We start from the raw sequence: 22240 nt of genomic DNA, 5'->3' as shown, positions 1-22240 counted from the left end.
GTATCAAAACTTAAATGGTTAAGTAGTTGAGAAATAATGAATTTAATTATTTAACTATTAGTTTTGTGGAGTGATAAGCCCAGGAGTACATATTTATGTATCTATTAGGCCAGAGGTCTAATCCGAGAACATTAAATAGTCCGAGAATGGTAAAATATCTTTTTAAGGGTCCATATTGGTAAGTAAAGGGGTGAAGTCTGATTAGGATCGTCCAAGAGGGTGGTTTGAGGAGAAATACATCCTCGGCTGAGCAAAGTAGAGGTCAGGAGGTGTGGTTTGCCACCCAGAATCAATTTTCCAAGAGATCATGTGGGTAAGGATATACATGGTAAGAGAACAGGACAAGGAAAGACTGTTAAATATGTAAAGGGAAAGCTACTATCACCGCATTGAATACTCTGCAGCTAACTCTCTGGCCGCATTAATGAGGAGGCAATGTCTGTGCATCAGTGTGCAGCCTTACAGCTACTCCCAAAAGTTTAAGGGAGGTGCTAATGGGACAAATATCCATACTAACAATCTGATCCATACGTGGAGGATAGAGAGAGGGGGAAAGGGTGGTATAAAAGGTGGAGGAAACCTTCAGAAAAGGGGATCGAAGAAAAATGGATAGGAAACACAGAAGGCCAAAGAACAATATATGTAATCTAACTTCAAGTGAGATATACAGAAGAATTAGCCTCCTCGGATTGAGTCTGATGACGATTTTCCTTACATAAGTTTGTATCATCTTTACTTCTTGGTCATCTTGGCCCATAGCAATTGATAGACAAATTCATTAGAACCCAAATTCCAAACTCACTCTCTACAAATTCATTGTATTGGGTTTTTTGGGCCTATCCCCTTCCTATTTTGGACTTAGGTGCAAAATGTGTCCTTACAAATTTTAATAAATTATTTAAGTATAAATTTTGAAGTGTTCATTTTAACCCTGTTATTTTGGTATAAATTTTCCCATCACATGATTGAAAATATGGTTAGCCCAACCTCTTGAGCAAAACCATTGATTAGACAATATCTTTGTAGATGACTATAACGTATGCTTAAATTTTAAATTGTTGATGGCTTAAAATTACACTATTATCTTAGTTTTGGTAGACCACATTACATTAATCAATTTCATGTTTAATTATACCTAAATATGTGAGTTTGAAAGATTTCTAAAAAAATATAATTATTACGTGTAGTTTTCTCTTGTAGGAGATTAAAACCATTCAACTAATCATACAAACAAGAAATCCAAGAGTCAAAATTAATTGGAGCATGATTTTTGAAGTACTAAATAAGTCAAAAAATGTGTGAATAAAAAAGGAAGAAAGAAATTCCTTCAAATCAAAATTGGAAAAATACAGATATGGAAATATCCTACACTGTTTTGGTGTTTTTTGCAATAACTTCTTGTAAAGATGTCCGATTGATATGATTCTTGTGGCCACGAAAAGAAGACTCGAAGATCTGCAACTTTGTAGTTTACAACAAATTCTAGAAATTTTATTTTGAAGGTCAAAAGTGGGCTGGAAGTTGACAGCGAATAAAATTCTGAAAATCAAAGGATTCTCATCCTAAATTTGAGGGATTTGGATCCGGCGTTTTGCGTTGTTGAGTTTCACGTTTCAGCTTTTTTTTTAAGCCGCAGTTGTTGACTTTTCTCCTGTGAACAATGCACCCGTGCACTATTCACGGGACCCACAAACTTCACTTTTCAGCAACTTTTTCATTAAAAATTGGTCTCACGGCACTATTCACACATTTAAAAATTATTTTACTACAATGTTTTCAGTTTTCAGCAATAAGCTCCATCCAAACGGACCCTTAATCTCTCTTGCAACATGCCAATTGAATGATTTGCTCAATCACTCATATTCAATTTACTTTATACCTTGTTTGAGTACTTTATGGTTTTATCTTCCAATTAGGAGAGTTAGCTCTCTACCCTAATTGAGTAAAAAAATAATCCAAATTCATATGGTAAAATATTCGGTGGATCCTTGAATCCCTAGTGTTTACTCTTAAATTTATTTTTCTCAATCACTCATATTCAACATTATCTTGTTCTATCTGTGGGTGGAGAGACAAACAAACAACTATTTTGATTTACTACTTAATAATAGAGGTTTTCATATTAGTGTTAGTCATTCCAATATGGATCGACTTGGATTTGCATTATTTTAATCGGAACATAAATGTTTGAGTTGGGTGTCCTTGTTGTAGTCTCATGTCTAAATGACTATTTAATTTAATTTTTACGTTGAAAAAGAAATTATTGTGAATTTAGGGAATTCATAGTATTTGCAAAAGTTATTTATAAAATTTAAAATAATGTCAAATTTTTATTTTGATAAATAATTGATTTAAAATATATTATAAACAATTATTTTATATATTCTCATTTTTTTATAATATTTCTTAACATTGAATGAGTAAGCGTTTTATTTTTCAAAATATAAATTTTTTTTTATTTTGTTGAAGGCAATATATTTTTTCATTTTTTGAATTCTAAAAACTTTTTTGATTCTTGTTAGGACCCACCCAAGCTTAATTCCGATCCTGTTTGCGAGTACATACTCCCCAGCCAAGTGCCATTTTGGCGCACAAAATTTCCCGCTCATTCAATTTCTCATTTGTACGTTTAACATATATATATTTTTAAATTTGATGCCATTAGACATAAAAGGTAAAACTTTTAAAGTACGAACCCAGTTGAGTTGGCTGAGTGGTTGTGCGCTTAGTTTTAAAGTGATTGTCTTGAGTTTGACTAGGAACTCTTCAATTCAAGTTTGGCTACTAGCATTTTAAAAAAACTTCTTGAGCCATTGATTTACCTTGTTATCGACCCACTCATCACAAACAGTGATTAATTTCTGGTTGAAATTAAATTTTGAGGAAATACTGTGGAAATCCAAAAAAAAAAAAAAAAAAAACTTTTAAAGCATGTAAATTAATTACATCACCTACCACCATTGAGCACTCTTGGCATAATAGTTACTTTACAAGTATAAGTCCTTGTAAAGTGAGGTAAGGATCAGAATTCAAGTTTCTAAGAGAGAGTTTCACATATATATATACACTTTTAAATTAAGCTAAAATATAATTTTATCCCAAATAATCATAAAAAACTATATCACCTACCAACTCTTTTGTCATCATTCATTTGGTTACATTATGAACATTTGCTTATCTCTAGAAAGACAAAGTGTATAACATACCCCTAAAGATTGGAGGTCTTTTGGTCTTTTGATTGTTTGCTCCTTTGTTAGAAAAATGCTAATGTGTCTGTTAATTAAGTGACATCTAAACTTGCAACATTTGTTTAGTTGGTCTAATCAAACGATGCCACACCATTTTTATTAGTACATATAAATTAAATAGCCTTAAAAACATATTATCACATGATGTTGATTGGCAAAAGGTCCAATTCAAAACTATAGTATGTATTATTTTCATCCTTGATTCATCAGCCATCATCCATTGCTCATCATAATCATTGTGTATATAGAATCAATAATTCATCATCTAGCAAGGAACAAAATTATATAATTTATTTAATTAAAGAAAACTCTTATTAAATACATGTCACAAACATAATCAATGATTAACATTTCTTAAAAACTTTGATTTCCTTCCATCGAGACTCCATGTAACATGATTCATTATTTTGTGCATAGACCCCATATTTGAAGTAATGTGATATCCCCCCATATTCTATATATGTCATACACAAGAACCCCATCTATATATACTTTCACGTTCGAGGCATCAACATCATGGATTACATTTAGCTAGAACATTCTATTGTATATGTTTGGGACTTGGACGAGACCCTTATAGTAAGAGAGTGATTGAGTGAACCATTGTACACTCTAAGCATTAGGGTTGTGGCTTGAGAGCTTGCATCAAACACTTGCATAATGCACACGCCGATGTACCATTTGGTACATACCCATGTCCTTCAAATTGCCAAACACCAGAAGAATAATTATATCCTTGAAGATCATGAATGGTGATTAGAGAGTTACATAATAAGGGATATGATTAGGGACAACTTCACAAAAAATTTGCCATAAGGTTTGAGTAGCCATTATAGTTGCAAGTAAATTTCCATTCAGATGAGAGTAAGTTAATAAAAGAAAAATGATATTTAAAAGGACAAACTAATTTTTATATTTGAAATAAAGTGGCTCATATGTATGACTTTCTCCAAATATATCTAAAGCATTACATCGGGAGGAAAAAAAAAACACCTTACTGTCTAAAACATTAAGGATATATATATTGCATGCTATGTATGTAGTATGTATGCTATTACACGATGAAGGAATATGTTTCACATTTTAACCTAAATGATATGTGGATGATACCAAATAAAGATAAAGATAATTTTGTTTTTTGTGATTTTATGTGATGCAAAAAAAGGATAACACATGCTGAAAATTTTGTAGATGATACATGGACATGTTATCTGCTGTAAGTAATTCGAGACCACCGCTTCATAGTTGTATCCTTCTCCCCCTATATATAACTACGCACATCTCTATCATTGATTTCAGGACCAGCACCAGTTTATCTCACTGGATGAGAAGGTTTGAACTTCGATCCAAGATTTATTTATCATTACTAGTTTAGTACTAATTTATTCATTTTATTGTTGAGCACTCCATAAGGCTATAGGCTTTTCCTTTCTGTGGATCTGTTTCATGTGCTAGACTGTACTGCCTCACTAGTAATTAGGAGGTAATCTTGGTTAGAGCGGTGGGAGCGAACTTGGGCCCAGCTGATCAGGTCCATACCGATATAAGTAGGTGAAACAAACCCTTCAATGTGTAACTTAAAATTTACCAAATTTTCCAATCAACATCCTAAAATTAGATTAGTTTATAATTCTCACTCTAATATCCAAATTCATGTTTAAATTAACAAATTAATTAGTGAAGTAATATTTAATAAGGTGTTTAGAGTGAAGACTAGACAAATTTTCATAATTCATTAATATGGAAATTGTATTTTATATATATATATATATATATATATATATATATATATATATATTGATTTATATGATAAGGTGGACATTGCAAATTTATCTTGAATTGAAGTAGTGATTGCAAAATTTGGTAAAACATATTATACCAAAATTTGCAAATTAATTATCTATATCTCTAAAATGTTTTTATTTTTTATTTTAATAATTTGATAATTTGGGTGAAGAGATCTGAACTCAAGAGGTACAACAAGTTGAGTTACAAAATTTTCAGTTAAAATGTTTTTAATTCCAAACAAAAAAGGAGAGAAAATTATTCTGGGAGAAATAGCTTGATGATAAGTCAAAGTACATTATTCATTTTGTTCCTTCTTGCTTTGCTAGCTAGGCATGCAAGTCATGTCCTCACATCAAGGAAAAAAAGTGCCACAATCTTGCACCCAAAATCAGTCACATTTTCTCAAAACTCTGAGGTGTTTCCAACGAGACTCCATGTGATATGAGTCATTAAATTGTGCATAGACACCACATTTGAAGGCATGAGATGTGCCCCCACGACTTTTTGCCTCCAATTTTGAGATATCCATCAATGTAAACCTTCAGTTTTGCAGCATCAACATCATGGATAACATTTAGCTTGAACCGCCTGTTGTAAATGTTTGGCACTAGGACTGCACCCGTGCTGTAGTGCACTAGGGACCCATTGTACACTCTAAGCATTAGTGTAGTGGCTCGAGGAGGAGTTGCTCCAAATACTTTGCATAAAGTTCACACCTGATGTCCCATTTGGAACATATATATCCATGTCCTTCAAATTGCCAAGTACCAGACGAATAACCATAACCCTAAGAGTAATTAGCATAAATTAATATTCTGGTTTCTAAGGAATGAAGGGTGCTGGGAAACAGGAAACTCAATCCAAATCTATGGCATGTGAACAACAGAAAAAGAAATAGCAAAAGAGATCAAAGCAAACACACAAAAAAGTGCGTGTGCTTGTGTGTGTGTGTGTGTGAACTTAGGGTTATATATGAACTTACGTTTATGGGTTGTTATAGTTTTATTATGGTAGTTGCAATAGATTTATTTATTTATATATAATATCATAATTACAATTGGGAAGAGTGGTTTGAATCTTGGAAATTTTTGTTGGAAATACCAATTAAGAGGTGTTAATTGTGTTACAAATTAAGTTATTGACATGTATATATTGTAAAAAAAAAAAAATTAAAGCAAGAAAACAAAGAAAAGAAGATTAATTAAATATTGAATCAAACGAAATTGAGTTTAAGGGAAATTAGGAATTCTACATGGTATAACGTGTATTCTTACCTGTATGGCAATCTCAGTACGAAATTTAGTTTGACTAGTAGGAAAGTGAGGTTTGTATTTTGAGTAAATCCAGCATTTATAAAACTATAATGCTAGTTTAAAGGCACATCATAGGGCCTCTGAATGTGATAGTATATACGATTGATTTAGTGGTAGGGAAACAAAACCTGAAGTAGCATCAACAGGTTTTACAGCCAAGGCTTTGTGTGTGATGATAAGTTGACGAATGATAGTAGGAAAAGGCTAGTAGTACTAGTGATTGAAAGAAAGAAGCCATGTATAATGTATTCTTTCGAAGGAAGAAGGGGAGTGTACTGAAGTGGGTGATTTTGGGAAATTTTTTTTTTTTTTTTTGATGAGAAAGCTGAATTCATTCAATACGAAATTGGAGTACAACAAGGAAGAATACAAATAAAGGATTCAGTACATTCAAGATGGTTGAGATGTTGTAATACAATTAAGGTGTAAGAGGTGTTGCACCATTGGAGGAGAGACTCCTTTCCACACCTGACTAATACCATTATGCCTAGAGTACTGAGTAAGGTCATGCGCTACCTTATTGTAACCCCTTTTCAAGTGCTTAAAAATCCAGCTTCTAAAAAAATCCATGAGGTTTAAGATACCTTGGCATAGGTGCCCCAAGCCCCCATCCGTATTTAGAGCTTGCAAACTTTGGATAGCAATGAGAGAATCTGATTCGATGATAACTTGGGATAGCTCTAATTCCCTGGCAAGCAGAACCCCTTCTTGAATTGCTATAAACTCAGTTTCAAGACTCGTGTATTGGCCAAGGAGCATTTTGCTAAGCGCTGTCACTGCTTCTCCTTTACAGTTTTTGATTACAACCCCAATGACCTTCTACCATCCTCCGATGAAGCTCCATCCACATTTATTTTATGGAACTCTGCAACCATCTTAACCCTTCAGATGTATGTTTCCCATTGAGAGAGGCAATAGCTTCTTTTTGTACAGATATTAATCTCTTTGCATGATGCCAAACCTGGTTGGAGGAGTGGGCTTTGTCTTCAAAACACTTATGGTTTCTGTTATACCAGATGGACCAGGCAGTAACAATAAAGAGCTCCAGGTCTCAAGTAGTTCCTTCATTGAGGATTCTCAAAGCAGCTTCAGAAAAATCCATATACTCTTCATTCAATTTCACTAGGCAGTCTTCCCATTTGATCCAAACTTGCTTAGCTGAATTATACAGAAGCAAAGAATGAGCAATAGATTCCGCCTCCTGGTTACACATTGGGCACAACACATCAACGTTTACTCCTCTTCGGCATAAGTTTAATTTAGTTGGAAGTGCATCCATGCACGCACGCCAAGCAAAGATTCTGATTTTTGTCGGGATCTTTAGATGCCACAAGCTTTACCATAAAGGTGCTCTTGCATCTCCACTAGAACACTCCCCATTCTCGTTGGTCTCTACAACTTTGAGAGCAATGTAGTAAGCACTTTTGACAATAAATTCTCCTCTTTTATTGCCAACCCAAATAATTTTATCTTCAGGCAAATTGTAACTCAACAGCATGTTAATAATGGTATTAGCTTCGAAAGGAAGAAACAAAAACCTTACCAAGTCAACGTTCCACCTTCTTGTTTCAGCATCTATTAAGGTAGAAACCATCGGGAAGTCATCAAGAGGACGAGCAGGAGAAATAACTTTATAAGTAGAGGGAGTAGGGAGCCATCTATCCTCCCAAATATGAATACGTCTTCCATTACTAACCCTCCACCGGGACCCTTTTCTTATGACATCTAAACTGTTAAAGATACTTTACCAAGCAGACAACGGGTTGCAGCCCAGTTTTGAGTTTAGTACGTCACCATGTGGATAGTACTTGGCTTTGTAAATGCGTGCAACCAGCGAGTGTGGGTTTGAAAGCAATCTCCACCCTTGCTTAGCAAGCATGGCCAAATTGAAAGCCTGGAGATTTCGGAACCCCATGACACCATTCAACTTTGATTTACACATACGTTTCCAGCTAACCCAAGCAATTCTATTTTCCTGTTGCTTTTGCCCCCACCAAAACTTTCTCATCACTCCTTCTATCTCCTCACAAAGGCCTTTTGGAAGCTGAAAACAGCTCATGGTATAAGTTGGGATGGCTTGGGCCACTGCCTTTATAAGGATCTCTCTTCCCCTAATGGATAAGAGTCTTTCTTTCCACCCCATCAGTTTTTTTCAACTCTTTCTTTTACCTCAGCAAAAACCTCTTTTTTCGACTTCCCAATAATTGAGGGAAGGCCAAGGTATTTTCCATGTCTTGTATCCTGCATTGGTCCCAATATCTCCATAACTTCACCCCTAGTGTCATTTGAGGTGTTTTGGCTGAAAAACACTGAGGATTTGTCCACATTAATTTTCTGACCGAAAGCTGCCTCATAAAGATTAAGAATCTCTAAAAGCTTTTGGCTCTCCTACCTGCTAGCTTTGCAAAAAAGGAGGCTATCGTCTGCGAAAAAGAGATGTGTGACCATAGGACATCCTTTGCATATTGACACACCATTGAGCATTTTATTCCTAGCCGCCTCATTGATCAAAGCTGAAAAACCATCTGCACATAATAGAAAGAGATAAGGTGACAGGGGGTCACCTTGCCGTAGCCCCCTGGTTGGAATAATACTTCCAAAAGCTACTCCATTAATTAGCATAGAGTAAGTCACAGTTGTAATGCAATGCATAATAAGGTTGACCCATCTTTCATGAAAACCCATATGCTCCATAATTTTTTCAATAAAACTCCGTTCAACCCTATCATATGCTTTACTCATGTCAAGCTTAACCGCCATATTGCACTCCTTCCCCCCCCCCCCCCCTTTTATTATCAAGATAGTGCAAAAGCTCAAAAGCAACCAAAACATTATCCGATATGAGACGCTCAGAAAGAAAAGCACTTTGGTTTTCCGAAATAATTTGGGGTAGGATTGTTTTAAGACGGTTCGCTAAGACTTTTGAGATTAGCTTATAAATAACATTGCACAAACTGATAGGTCTAAATTCAGTCATCTTGCTAGGATTTTTTGTTTTAGGGACAAGAGTTATATTGGTTCTATTAATTTCAGCCATAGACAAGTTTGAGTTTAACACATTTAGAACCATACCAACTACATCATTACCAACAATGTCCCAATACTTTTGAAAAAAGATTGTAGGCATACCGTCCGGCCCAGGGGCTTTGGTGGGGTGCATTTGATGGAGTGCAGCTTCGACCTCTTCCCTTGTGAAGTCCCTAATCAGGCTTTGATTCATCTCCTTAGTTACTTTGGTGGGGATTGTGCTTATTACCTTAGCAATCCTAGATGGGAAAGAAGTAGTGTAAAGCTTCTCAAAGTATGAAATGACAGTGTTAGCAATTCCTTCAGTAGTTTCACACCACCTACCTTCCTCATCCCACAAACCAATTATCGTATTCTTTTTTCTTCTTTCTGATGCCTTAGAGTGGAAATACTTTGTATTTCGATCACTAAGTCCCAACCATTGTGTCTTGGCCCTCTGATGCCACATTATCTCTTCATTATCCAGCAATTCATTAATTTTTTTTCTGAGTTTATCAGCTTCGTTTCCCCTGCTATCGTCCCTATCTTGGAAAACAAGCTCACTTAGTGCTCTTCGTTTGTTTTAAATTTGCTTAGGGATCAGCCCAAACACAGTTTTATTCCATTGGGTTAAGTCAGAAGCACACTGCCTTAGACCTTCAGCCATACCACTCGGATTGCTTAGATTTTCCTTATCTCTCCAACTAGCTTTTATCACATTTCTGCATTCTTCTCTCCTAGCCACATAGCTTTAAAATGAAACCGATGCTTCCTCGTGGGCCATAGGGCAAAAGAATTAGAGATCAGGAGGGCGCAATGATCAGAAGTGGAGTCCACAATATGATGAACCCGGGCATCCTTAAAATAATCAATCCATCCTATGGTAGCTAAAGCCCGGTCCAACCTTAGATACGTTCTATCATCCCCTTCCCTCATATTGCACCATGTATAATCTGGGCCTAAAAATCCCAAATCTCTAAAGCCGCATTCGTCAATAGTAGCAACAAAATCATCAATCTGTTTTTGAGGGCGTCTAGCTCCCCCAAATTTTTCTCTTGCTGAAGATATCTCATTAAAATCACCAAAACAAATCCATGGCAACTGAGATTTCCTATGCAGTGCTCTTAATTGTTCCCAAGATTCTTTCCTTCGATGCATTTCTGGATGCCCATAAAATCTTGTAATTCTCCATTTGAAACCTGACTGTGATTCCACAACCATTGCATCAATGTAATTCCCAACATACCCCACAATCTCTAACTTAATATCTTTTTTCCACAGTATTGCCAATCCCCCACTTTTATCTGACTTTGGGATTATTAAACCATTACTGAAACCAGCTTTTCCTTTAATTTTTTCCATACCTTTTTTATTCAGCTTCGTCTCTGATAAAAAGACGATGTTGGGATCCCACCGTTACACAATCTCACACAGCGCTCTCACTGACCGGAGGTTCCCAAGCCCCTGGCAGTTTTAGCCAAGGGCGATCATTGCTCCCGGCGGTGTTGCTTAATAGCCACCGCCGATATCTTAGTTGCTTCTTTTTCATCAGAGAGAAGTGCTTCACAAAATCTCTTCTGAACTCTTCCTTCGCTGTCTTCCAAGACTTCAATATCTCTAGCCCTTTTCTTACCTCCAGTGTAGACTTGGGCTTCCTCATTTTCACGTTGGCTCTTGCCCATTTCCCTTGCCACTTTTTTCAAGCTACATTTGATCTTGGCCTTTCTTCCTTTGTCTGAGCCCAAAACTTAGGCTTTGTTTTTTATTTCCTCAATTGCTCCACTCATTGGCCTCATTGGGCTTATATTTCCACTAATTTTGTTGTTGGGCTTTTGGGATAGGCCCGCTACTGAAAACTCTTCCTCGTTGCTTTCAGACAAATTCCTGACTAGATCAGGTTTGGTTCGGTTCTGCTCTTCTTATGTCCCCTTTTTTGCGCCAGAAACTTCTCCACTTTCTCCATGTTGTACCATCCACCCTGCATATTCGGCTTACTGATATCTGTCATTTCTGCATTCCTATTTTCAAGGCCCTGATCCCACGTTCTAACCTCGTTTCCACCGCCATCATTTTGGGTTCAGCAGTTTCTTCCTCCATTGATTCTTGGCTTCTGCTGCTTGTGGGTTTTGCTTTATCGGCACTAAATTTACTCAAACCGCCTGCCTTCATCTACTCACCATATTGTCGAGTATTTTGCTGCTCCTCTAAATTTTGTGTGCAATGTTTGTCATCGTGTCCAAGCTTCCCACAAATGAAACAGAAAATGGTGAGCCTCTCATACTTAAAATTGACCCAGAACCTTTCACCTTCTGCATTTGTGATATGGGCTCCCTTTCTTAGTGAACTTTGAATTGGAAGGTTTACTCTTATCCTCATAAATTTGGCTTGGTCAGCTTGCCATGATCGTTTATCAACTTCTATGACTTCACCAAGTTTACTTCCTATTTCTTTCCCTACTTCCTTAGACAGAAATTCAAAGGGCAAACCCCATACTTGAACCCAAAACGGGCTGTGAGTGAAGGTGATGTTTGCTATGGTCATCCCTTTCTTCCATCTGCTTAAGAGAAGAAGGTTGTTTTCAAAATTCCATGGACCACTTCTCTCCACCCATTCCATCTGATACTTGGAGTTGAACTTGAATTGGAGAATGTTGTTTCCCACCTCTACAATTCTTAACGCAGATCCCATCTTCCACGCTGACTTTAAAGTATTTTTGAGTGTCCGCTGGTTTTGTTGACGTTTAGACAGCAATCGTCCAAACAGACTGAGGTGACATTCCTCAAGGAGCTCTGGCCTACTTACTGCATTAATAGGGATGTCTTCTTCTTCTTCCTTAGTCAACTGTAGCTTTTTGAGTCCCTCCATTACCACTTGATCCATTTTGGCTTTTGGGGATTTTCTAGAGGCAGCTTTCACCACGGCTATGAGAGTGCCGAGAGAGAGGTCCCTAGAATAGAATTCAGGGGAGAAAAAGAGCTCTTACTGTGGAGAGAGAGAAAAACTCCTACATGGGAGAGAAAAACCGACTTTTTTGATTTTTTTTTGGGAATGTTAAAATTGCTTGAACATGCTAGCTACATAAATATACTTTCCAAGCCCAATGAAATATTGAGAACCACCAAGAAAAGATTGTAACTACTTCTTGTACTTTTGTACTTTTGAATGTGACTCGATCTTAGTTTTTTTCTTTTCAGAAAATTGAGACCATAATATAAAATACTAAAAGCAGTTAGAGGAAACAAAGTGGCCATTTGGATAGTTTATTTTTTACCAGCTTATTTTATTATTTAGCTTATTTTTGTTACTATTTATAAATCTCACTGCACTTTTTTGGTACTATTCATAAGTCTTATTGTATTATTTCAGTTAACTTTTATATTTATTTACAGTACTTTAAATAAAAAGCTTTTAGTTTCAACAAAATAAGCGGATCAAACAGAACAAAATTTAAAACAAATGAGACGAGACATGAAAATTAATGGCAAACTGGAGCAGGTGATATTGATACCATACATCATACAATAACAACGAAGAGAGAGAGAGAGAGAGAGAGAGAGAGAGGGGGGGGGGGGAGGGAGAGTATTCTCAATTTAATCAAATAGTGACATCCATATATGTCCAATTTGTTTGTATATTATTAGAATATTCTACAAATTTTCTAGAATTTTTCATGGTTATTTTAGCTTGCCTTGACTCACTCTTTCCTTTCTCTGTAATGTGTATATATATTAATGGTAACCTTAGTAACATAAAATAAATATATGGTTATCTTCCATTTACCATTCCTTTCAACACAAAATAAGAACTACCATTTTTGTTGTCTTTAATAGGATTCAAGAAGCCCATTGCCGAACATCACATGTATTTGCCACCATCAACCACCAATTGGCCTAGCATAACCAATAATCGGCCAGACATGTGATACTTAAATCGTGCAAATTAGGCTATTTGAGTGTTTGTGGTGTGGGCATACATTGAGTCCCACGTCGTAGATCTTAGATTTATAAGTAATTACGATTAAGTTTTAATTATAACTTAATTAGTTATTTTAAGATTGTATTGCATGTAGATGTAGTTCTACATTGTCAACTTCCTCCTTAATTAAGCTTATGGCAATTGTTTATGTATCTCCTTCATGGTCTTCTGGCCAATCGATCTTGTACACTTGTATTTGGAATCTTGCGCATTTTTCGATCTTGTCTACTCTTATATCTCTTAATGTTTGGAAGCCTGCACAAATTCTCACAATGGGTGATGCTTGCTACTTCAATGTTTTTGTTGACGATGTTTCTCATTACATATGTATTACTTCTTTTCCTTTCGGCCTTTGGCTCATTTTTTTGTCTTTTGATAGATAGAGTCCACAACATAAAATACTAAAAGCAGTTAGAGGAAATAAAATTTCAACACATGAGACATGAAAATTGATTGCAGCTGGAGCAGGTGAAGTAGATGCCAAAATAGAGAGACGCAGGAGGTATTTTCAATTAAACCAAATGGGCATATTCATACACGTCCAAATACGACAACCTTTCATATTGACAAAATACATTTTGCTGTAATATCTACACCTTATAATTTTCGAACGTCCCTCTGATGTTCTTTTCATACCTCCTATGAGACAAACTTTCACAATTTAAGCATGACATTGTAGAAATCATTGAGGTGGACCAGGCAAGGTCAAATTAGAAAGGGTTGATTCACTGAGTTTTGTTCGAATAGATCCACCAAACTCTTGGAAAAGTTTTTCTATCAAGAACTCGTATATATGGTGTCAATAATCATACCACACTATATAAACTTGGGGAGAGAAAACGATTATATGGTAACATTTAGGGAAAAACTTTGGTATAATTTCTTAGGTGTTATACCATATGTTCTCTAATTGAATTTAACCAAACAGTTTATCAAAAATAGTGTTGCCTTTTCTAATGACAATAAAATTTATCCATGTGGTTCATGGTCAGATTAGTTTGGGAACTTTAAATGCACCATTTAGAAAACTGTATCTAAGTTTTACCTATGTAATAATGACACAAAAATTAACAGCGGCTAAATATAATAATAATAATAATAACAACAACAAATAAAGAAAACCAATGCAGGCCACTAGCAGTGTGAAAAGCAAAGCACATTGACAGCCAGTTAAATTTCATTGCAATAGGAAAGGTGAAATAGATACCATAAAGCATAGCGATGAGTTACTTAACCAAAGAGGACACCGATGTGTCCAAGATAACAAAATTTCATGATTCCCCTGCCTTAAACTTATAGAAATATCCAGGAGTCAATTCTCGAGAAGGCTAGCAGCCAAGACATAATTAATCTACTGTGACAAGGAGTTAGCCACATCAATTACAAACCGATACTTCACATCAGATTTGGCAAGCCTTTCCATAGCCATGTTGATGTCTCCCATTTTGATCAGCTCAATGTCTGAGGCAATACCATGCTCTGCACAGAAGTCTAGCATCTCTTGTGTCTCTTTAATCCCTCCTACATCACTTCCTCCAACAAGTTTACGCCCTGAAAAAGCAAATTGTAAAAAACAAGATTGATCCAAGGCAATTGTCAAACCCATGTTGTTGTACTGAACTGTTTTTCCTTGATGCTTAATGAAATTTCTCGTTTGTCCAAAAAAATTTGTCAAACCCAAAAGGGGAACAATCCATATAAAGTTCTCATAAATGAAAAAGCAATTTTCAAACTTAGGTACAAATCCTTAGTTGCTATACCTTAGGTTCTCCAATCTAATTCAACCATGTGATTAACCACAAGGTTGAATTTAATTGTCCTCAAATAAGAAAACACTATCTTTTCTACATTGCTCAATACAACCATGTAGTTGAATTCAATTGGAGAACCTAAGGTACACCACTTAAGGAACTGTACCTATGTTCTATATTTCTTATTAGTACTTGCATTGAGGGCTTGTTGTGGCTTACCCAAAACTAAAGGAAAGATGGGCAGCTCAAGGGGCTTCTCAGGCAAACCCACAGTGATCAGCTTCCCATTCAGCTTCAGCAGACTAATCAGCGGAGCCAGAGGGTGAACTGCAGACACTGTGTCAATGATGTAATCCAAAGTATTGATTGCTGCCTGCAAAGTGAAAGCACAAAAGAAAAGAATATTAAGAATAATTAATTCTCAGACAATTCTAACATATGGATTAATGAGACATGTTTATTATTGTGCAACAACAAGATCATCATAATGACATCGATTTGCAGAAAACTTCAAAAGGTGCCTTAATCTATTGCAGCAGCTTAAGCTAAATACTTGAAACCAGGTATCAATCCACACCATCCTCAAAGTTGGACTACCCCGTTGTGCAGCCTAACCTCTTGATCCAAACTCATAAGAACCTAGACAAACTTTGATTTCCTTTTAACTTTTCAGGTTAATCAGCATACCTTCATTTTTGCAGGGTCACTGGAAACAAGAAATGAATCAGCCCCAAGCCTATTGATTGCCTCATCCTCCTTTTTTGGGGAAGTGCTAATGACAGTAACTTTCAACCCAAAGGCCTTACCAATTTTCACTGCAACATGGCCAAGACCACCAAGTCCTGCAACACCCAAATGCTTGCCAGGCTCAGTCATTCCATAATATTTCATTGGGCTGTATACTGTGATCCCAGCACAGAGAAGTGGAGCCCCAGCATCAGGGGGTAAGTTTTCAGGAAAGCGTAGTACGTAGTGCTCATCAACAACCACAATGTCAGAATAACCACCATATGTCTTTGTCCCATCTTGAGAATAAGAGTTATAGGTTAAAACCATTTGAGGGCAGTAATTCTCCAAGTCCTGTTGGCAACTCTCACATCTCTTGCAGGAGTCCACTAGGACACCAACTCCAACTCGGTCACCCACTTTGAATTTCTTCACATTCTTCCCAGTTTTGGTTACAATACCAACAATTTCATGCCTGCAATATAACAAGTAAATATCTTATATATATAAAGGTTCCTCCAACATATGCACTGCCAAAATTTCTCCTATTTTACTACTGGTTTGTCCAAAACTGATTATACTTTGGCAAGTGCAACTGCAGCAGTGTGCGTGTGCACTTGCAAGCACTGCATACTAAAAAGAAAAGCCACAAGTCAAGTTCCGAAATGGCATTTAACATGAATAAAACTTTTTAATGGATTAATTTTCAATCTGGCAGCTTAGGGAACACATCAATACATAACTCTAAAAAGTTTTTACACCAGAGACAATTCTATCATATGTTTAATGGATGGGTGTGCCAAACTCAACTGGACTATCAGCTTTGTTCAGAGCCAAGATTTAACTTTTAAAGGTAAAGAATGAGAAAGAATTGTTATCTTTTTCTTTTTTCTAAAAACTATTTGGGAACCATGGAAATGTATGGATCGAAGATGTGTATCCCTTATGATAGTGGAAGCTCTGATACCAATTTGTTGGAATTTAGGGCTAGTGGAACCGCATTCACACAAATAAGAAATAAAAACATTCCCAAATGACAACAATATTTAACATGGCTATGTGAACTCTACGCCTTCATCCACGGACAATGCCAACCAAAAATATGTTCGAAGTAAACCCAAACCAGGTAAAAAATCAGGGTTTCAATAATGTGTTTTTTCTTGTTTTTCACTGTCATCTAAAAAAACAGTAGAACACTTCCTCAATCATAGTTGGCTTGGCTGATTCATGGAAAACATCTTCCATTAAATAATATCAGTTGGTTGCCAATTGTTTGAAGAAAACATAAAGAAGGTTTCTGGACGCTTGAATGAATAGATAATTCAAACTAAAGGTCAAAGCTGGCATTATGAAATAATTTTGGAAAGTAAATTGATAGAGTTGGTAGCCTGCTGAAAATACTTACACCCATAGCAACAAATCACAGAAAATATAGCTTAAGAAAAAAAGAAGGAGCTAGTAGCATCTAATCCTTAGAAAATGGCATGCATTCTATTGATGATTAGAGAATACTGCTCATCTACCACCCAAATGCAAACCCTCAGCTGCCAAGCATTGAGTCAAATAACAAGCCAACAAGTATCCTAATTCAAGCCTTGGCAAAATAAACTTCTAGAGTTTGTACAGAATCTCTCAGGTTGCAGAGAAAATGTTCCAAGAACTTTCTGAATGAAAAATTTTCCAGAATTTGACTGGAGATTAAAGTAGTTCCCTTGCTATTCATAACAAGTGTCTGCAGCCACCTATAAAGACCTCAAAACAGTGAGATAGTGGGCGGTAGTATCAAGGCTAGATGATTGGGTACTCAAACATGACCAACCATGTAGTAAACCCGATGAAGAGATGGCTTTCCTGGATTGGTGGAAATATTATAGTGGAAAATGCCACCATGAGTCTCACTTTGTATTGGATACAAAGGGCATTGCTCTAGAGCTGGTTCTTGAGAATTGGCATGTGCATCATTTCAGCAGAGGAATGATGTAAAAAAAAACTGGAATTGATCATTGTCAGATTGCAAAAGCATTTAGAATGCTCTTGCTAACCAGGCGGCTTGTAATTGAATGATGTAAAGATTGGTAAACATATGAATTTGCAAAAGCAATTTTGTTAACACAACCTGGGTAGGCTTTTTGAATTTGGTTTAAGAATTTCACGGCATAACACTGGATCATAGTGCTGGCTACAGGACGTCCTATCATTTTCTCCTGTAGACATAATAGGTTGCATTGTAGCATAACAACCTAGGTAGATTAAAAAAAGGGGCAATTAAAGCAGTTTATGGATGCAAATTGACAATTTATCACACTTCATGCTTCAACCACGCTACTAAACTCAATAACAGTGCATTGCTGCATTGCACAGAGAACAAGTAATTAGTACTCTCCATTAGGAATTCACTCATAGTCACATTTTCTATTATTTTATTTATGCAAGCAAATGTAATTTATGGTATTGCCATGCACTGGCTACTTCACCAGATTTTGCTGAAGTGATGTAGCTATAATTAATAAAGAGCAAAATGCATAAACAAAATTAACCTTCCAAAAAATAACATTTAACTCTTTCTAGATGGTTAATAGTTAATAACACTAAGCATAACCTCCTCCACATGGCAAAATTGGACCAACCTGATAACCCAAAGAAAAATACCCAACCTGAACAATAAATTTTTTGATTCGAAGCAAAAACAGGTTGACCCAACAAGACCAACCAGTGCCTGGCCTGTTTTTAAAAATGTTTAAAAAAAAAGACTCAGAGTATACACTCTTGATAATGCCAGCGCTCATTCCCCAGTTACGCATTATATTGAGAACAGGTCTCTTATTTCCTAATTTAATGATGGTCTTTCTTAGCAATCTGGATGGATACGAAACAGGTGCCCTAGCAAACCACCATACAGTAGAATATGACTTTAGTGTGCTTTTATTCAAAAATGAGAAACTGGGATTTTTGCACCATATATATATATTTTTTAATTTGGATTAAATTACAAAGATATGGCAAAGGGTAGATCAATGTGTGGATTTTGCAGGTAAACTACTGCAAGTAACCACTGTCTTTGCTTTGTTTAATTTTCATATCCAGATAAGGGATGAATCAGTGTCAAGTGTCAACAAAATTTTAACTAGAAATAAACAACTTTTTGGCTCATTTTTTTAACTTTCATAGAATTCAATAACAACATAAAATTCAAGAATGAGATTTCATTAAATTCTAACAAAAACATGCATGAATTATTATAACAAGTGGTAACTACGTACAAACAAAATTATCTATCTCAAATCAATTGGGACGAATATAATTTTGGTTAGCAATGTTGTGATTTGTATACTCCAACATTAGACATCATAAATCATAAATAAGTTCCATGAAAACTACTCTATCCAAAAAAAAAAAAAAGTTACATGAAACCTACACAACCAAATGATACATGTAAAACACTAAAATCTGTTTTAGCTCTGTATACCGAATAATACCTTCTACTTAACCAAAGAACCTTTTTTTTTTTATACCTTCATGAAGTAGTCCTTTAGAAGTCAAATTTACATCCCTGTAAAAGAATATAACTATTCTCAAATAACACATATAAAAAATACGAATAAGTCCAATATCATACAGAAAATTTTCCACCACAGACCACTGTCAAGCACACTGGAAAAGTAACATACAAAGCATCATCCCCTAAACTGTGAATTGACAAACATCTTAAGAAAAATCACGGTTTTTTGTGAGAGATGTATCATACCCAGGAACAACAGGATACATTGTGAACCCCCACTCATTCTTGACATTGTGCAAGTCAGAGTGGCAAATCCCACAGTAGAGTATTTTTATTGTGACATCACCATCTCCAGTTTCCCTGCCAATAATACAATAAAAAGAAAGAAAGAAAAAAAAGGCTCGAGTAAGTAAATAATAAAACTAGCACTATTACCAACTCAATCTTAAATTATCCATCCTTAAACTAAATAAACAAACATTAACAATAGAGTATTTTAGAAAAGAATTGCTAAAAACAAGGATGCCATTTGCCATTAAACCAAGGGTATTCTAGTTATTAAACTGATCTTCTTTTAGTCTCTGTTTGTTTTCTGCTATTGTTTCTTTAATCCCCCCAACAATATGACTATAGCACAAAATAGTGAAAATACAAAAGAAGATGAAAAGTACAAATAGAGCTATCATAGGGCCATAAAGCACAAAGTCAGCTAAAAAACAAATATTAGTCCCTCAACCATATATATATATTATTGTGTTAACCATTCTTTTCAACGATTAGGCAAATCCATGTCTTACTTTATGGTATTTTTTTATACGTTAAAAAGAAATCAAACTGAGCAATATTATATGCACAAAACACAAGGTACACATCAGCTCCAGAGGTTTTTGTTGATGTTATTGTAAAGGAGCAAACCCGGCTAACTATTGCGTAATCTCTCTCTTGTTTTCAATATATTGTCTATGCGGATTATCGAAAGAAATCTACGTATCATGTATGCAATACAAAAGAGATGGCTAAAATGGTTCATGGATATCTGAAATACTGCATGGCAATAAAAACCCAGTACCCTGATCTAAGAAAAGATTTCTTCTTCTTTTTTTATATAAATATTTTTTCTCATTATGAGAAAATGGAAATGGATTTACAAAAGAGAACCAAAAACAAGAAAAAAAAAAAAGAAAAAGAAATAAAGCTACCTTCTGGAGAAATGAAAAGGGGAAAGAAGCCCAGAAGAATCTTTTGCAGCCCACCCAAAAGCCTTTTGTGGGTGTTCTTCTTCTGGTGATTTTGCCATTCTCTCCTTCTTGTCCACTCAAGCTTTCCTTTTGATGCTGTTTTCCAGTCTCTCCAATGACTTGTGCCCACTAACAACAAAGCACTGAGCATATATAAAGAGTGGAGTACGGAGAACGCCTCCCTCGTCTCACATTTATGGGGACGCTCGTTAGATTTATAGGGGATGTATTAATGTGAGAGGGGGAGCATTTAAAAAATTTTCATATATATATATATATATATATATATATATATATATATAATTTCCTAATGCAGCAATATTTCTATTTTTACAAATTTCTATTTAAAAAATAGTGAGGGTAAATTAAATTTGTGTAACTTTTTTATTAGATGTTTAATTATTTTTAGAGAAATGCTATTTCATAATATTTTTACAATATATCTTACTTGCCAGGTTGTCATTTCACAACTAATCTTTATGTGTGAGATTGTTACTGGTTGTTACGAGTAAACAAAAAAATAATTTCAGTGGTAGATTCAAATAAGAAACAATAACTTTCCAATTTTGATTTATTGTGAAAATATTGTGAATGTAACACTTCTCTTATAAAATTTTTATAGGTAAACATCAAACAATGATATACAAAATTTAATTAATTTTTTTATATAAAAAATATATTTTTTATGCTAAATTCAAGAAGGGTAAAGTTTCTCTCCAATTAAATTAAAACACTTTGATAAATTTAATTTAATTTTTCTTGAAAATGACAACATTGTTGGTGGTTTATTAGTAAATACATCAAGGTATTTAAATTTAATTAAGAAACTCAATTTTCTTATAATTAAGGTATATATCTAATACTTATCAATACAAAAAATAAAAATTGTGGTTGGTTAAAAAAAAAAAAAGGATGAAACACAAATTGTATCTCTAAGTTTGATTGAAATTCATTTCAGTCTTCTAATTTTATTTTCATTCAATTGAATACTCTAAATTTTAAACTTATTCAATTTAGGTTCTCCATCTAATCTTATTAAAAATTTTCCATTAAAAAAATATTTTTTTCTCACATAAAAAATCTATAAAATTAAAAAAATATTTTATAGATTTTTATAGTGAGAGCCTTTTTATTCAAGTAATCTTTTTTTTCTTTAGTTGATTTCACACTTAAAAACAAATTTTAAACAGAGTTGGACAAAATACATGAATTGAATAGATTTGAAACTTAGAAAACTTAATTGAACAAAAGTAATACTAAAAAACTGAAATGAATTTCAATCAAACTTAAAGAATGCAATTTGTATTTTAATCAAAAACAAAATGAAATTGAAGGGTTAAAATTGTGTATTAGTAACTAAATTTGAAATTTAAAAAACTTAATTGAACAAAAGTAAGACTAAAAAACTGAAATGAATTTTAATCAAACTTAAATAATGCAATTTGTATTTTAATAAAAAAAACAAAACGTCATTGAAGGGTTAACATTGTTTGTTAGTAACTTCAAGTAGGTAAGCTAATAATACCAAGAAGAGAGAATGGTTCTTCTACTTCCCTTAATTATGGTACATTGGTACTACAATTCTTCTATATCACTTTTTTTTTTATAGAAATAATTACAATATGCTACTAACTCCGTAGTTCGAATTTTTTTCCTCCTAAACCCCCAAACACTTTGTATATGAGAAGGTGTCAAT

General features: G+C 34.8%; 3 protein-coding genes and 1 pseudogene across 3 annotated transcripts; all 4 read right to left on the bottom strand.

Moving 5' to 3' along the window:
- Positions 1-5424: 5424 nt before the first annotated feature.
- Positions 5425-7108, bottom strand: LOC142625211 (citrate-binding protein-like; annotated as a pseudogene).
- Positions 7109-10069: 2961 nt separating this feature from the next.
- LOC142625210 (uncharacterized) lies at positions 10070-10717 on the bottom strand. Its single transcript, XM_075798902.1, has one exon. It carries the CDS (start codon positions 10715-10717, stop codon positions 10070-10072), a length of 648 nt encoding a protein of 215 aa, XP_075655017.1.
- Positions 10718-11524: 807 nt separating this feature from the next.
- LOC142625209 (uncharacterized protein At4g02000-like) lies at positions 11525-12235 on the bottom strand. The gene has a single exon (XM_075798901.1). The coding sequence runs from the start codon at positions 12233-12235 to the stop codon at positions 11525-11527; it is 711 nt and encodes a 236-aa protein (XP_075655016.1).
- A 2238-nt stretch (positions 12236-14473) lies between these two features.
- On the bottom strand, positions 14474-20729 carry LOC142625733 (putative cinnamyl alcohol dehydrogenase 9). Its single transcript, XM_075799437.1, has 5 exons — positions 20506-20729; positions 19553-19666; positions 15769-16282; positions 15301-15454; positions 14474-14881 (listed from the first exon to the last, which is right to left on the bottom strand). Exons 1-5 carry the CDS (start codon positions 20601-20603, stop codon positions 14682-14684), a joined length of 1080 nt encoding a protein of 359 aa, XP_075655552.1. The 5' UTR covers positions 20604-20729; the 3' UTR covers positions 14474-14681.
- Positions 20730-22240: the final 1511 nt, after the last annotated feature.

The sequence above is a fragment of the Castanea sativa genome, chromosome 2 (genome assembly GCF_040712315.1).
Source record: "Castanea sativa cultivar Marrone di Chiusa Pesio chromosome 2, ASM4071231v1".
NCBI lineage: Eukaryota > Viridiplantae > Streptophyta > Magnoliopsida > Fagales > Fagaceae > Castanea > Castanea sativa.
The sequence above is the reverse complement of the archived record's forward strand: the minus strand, read 5'-3'. Positions and strand labels throughout refer to the sequence as shown.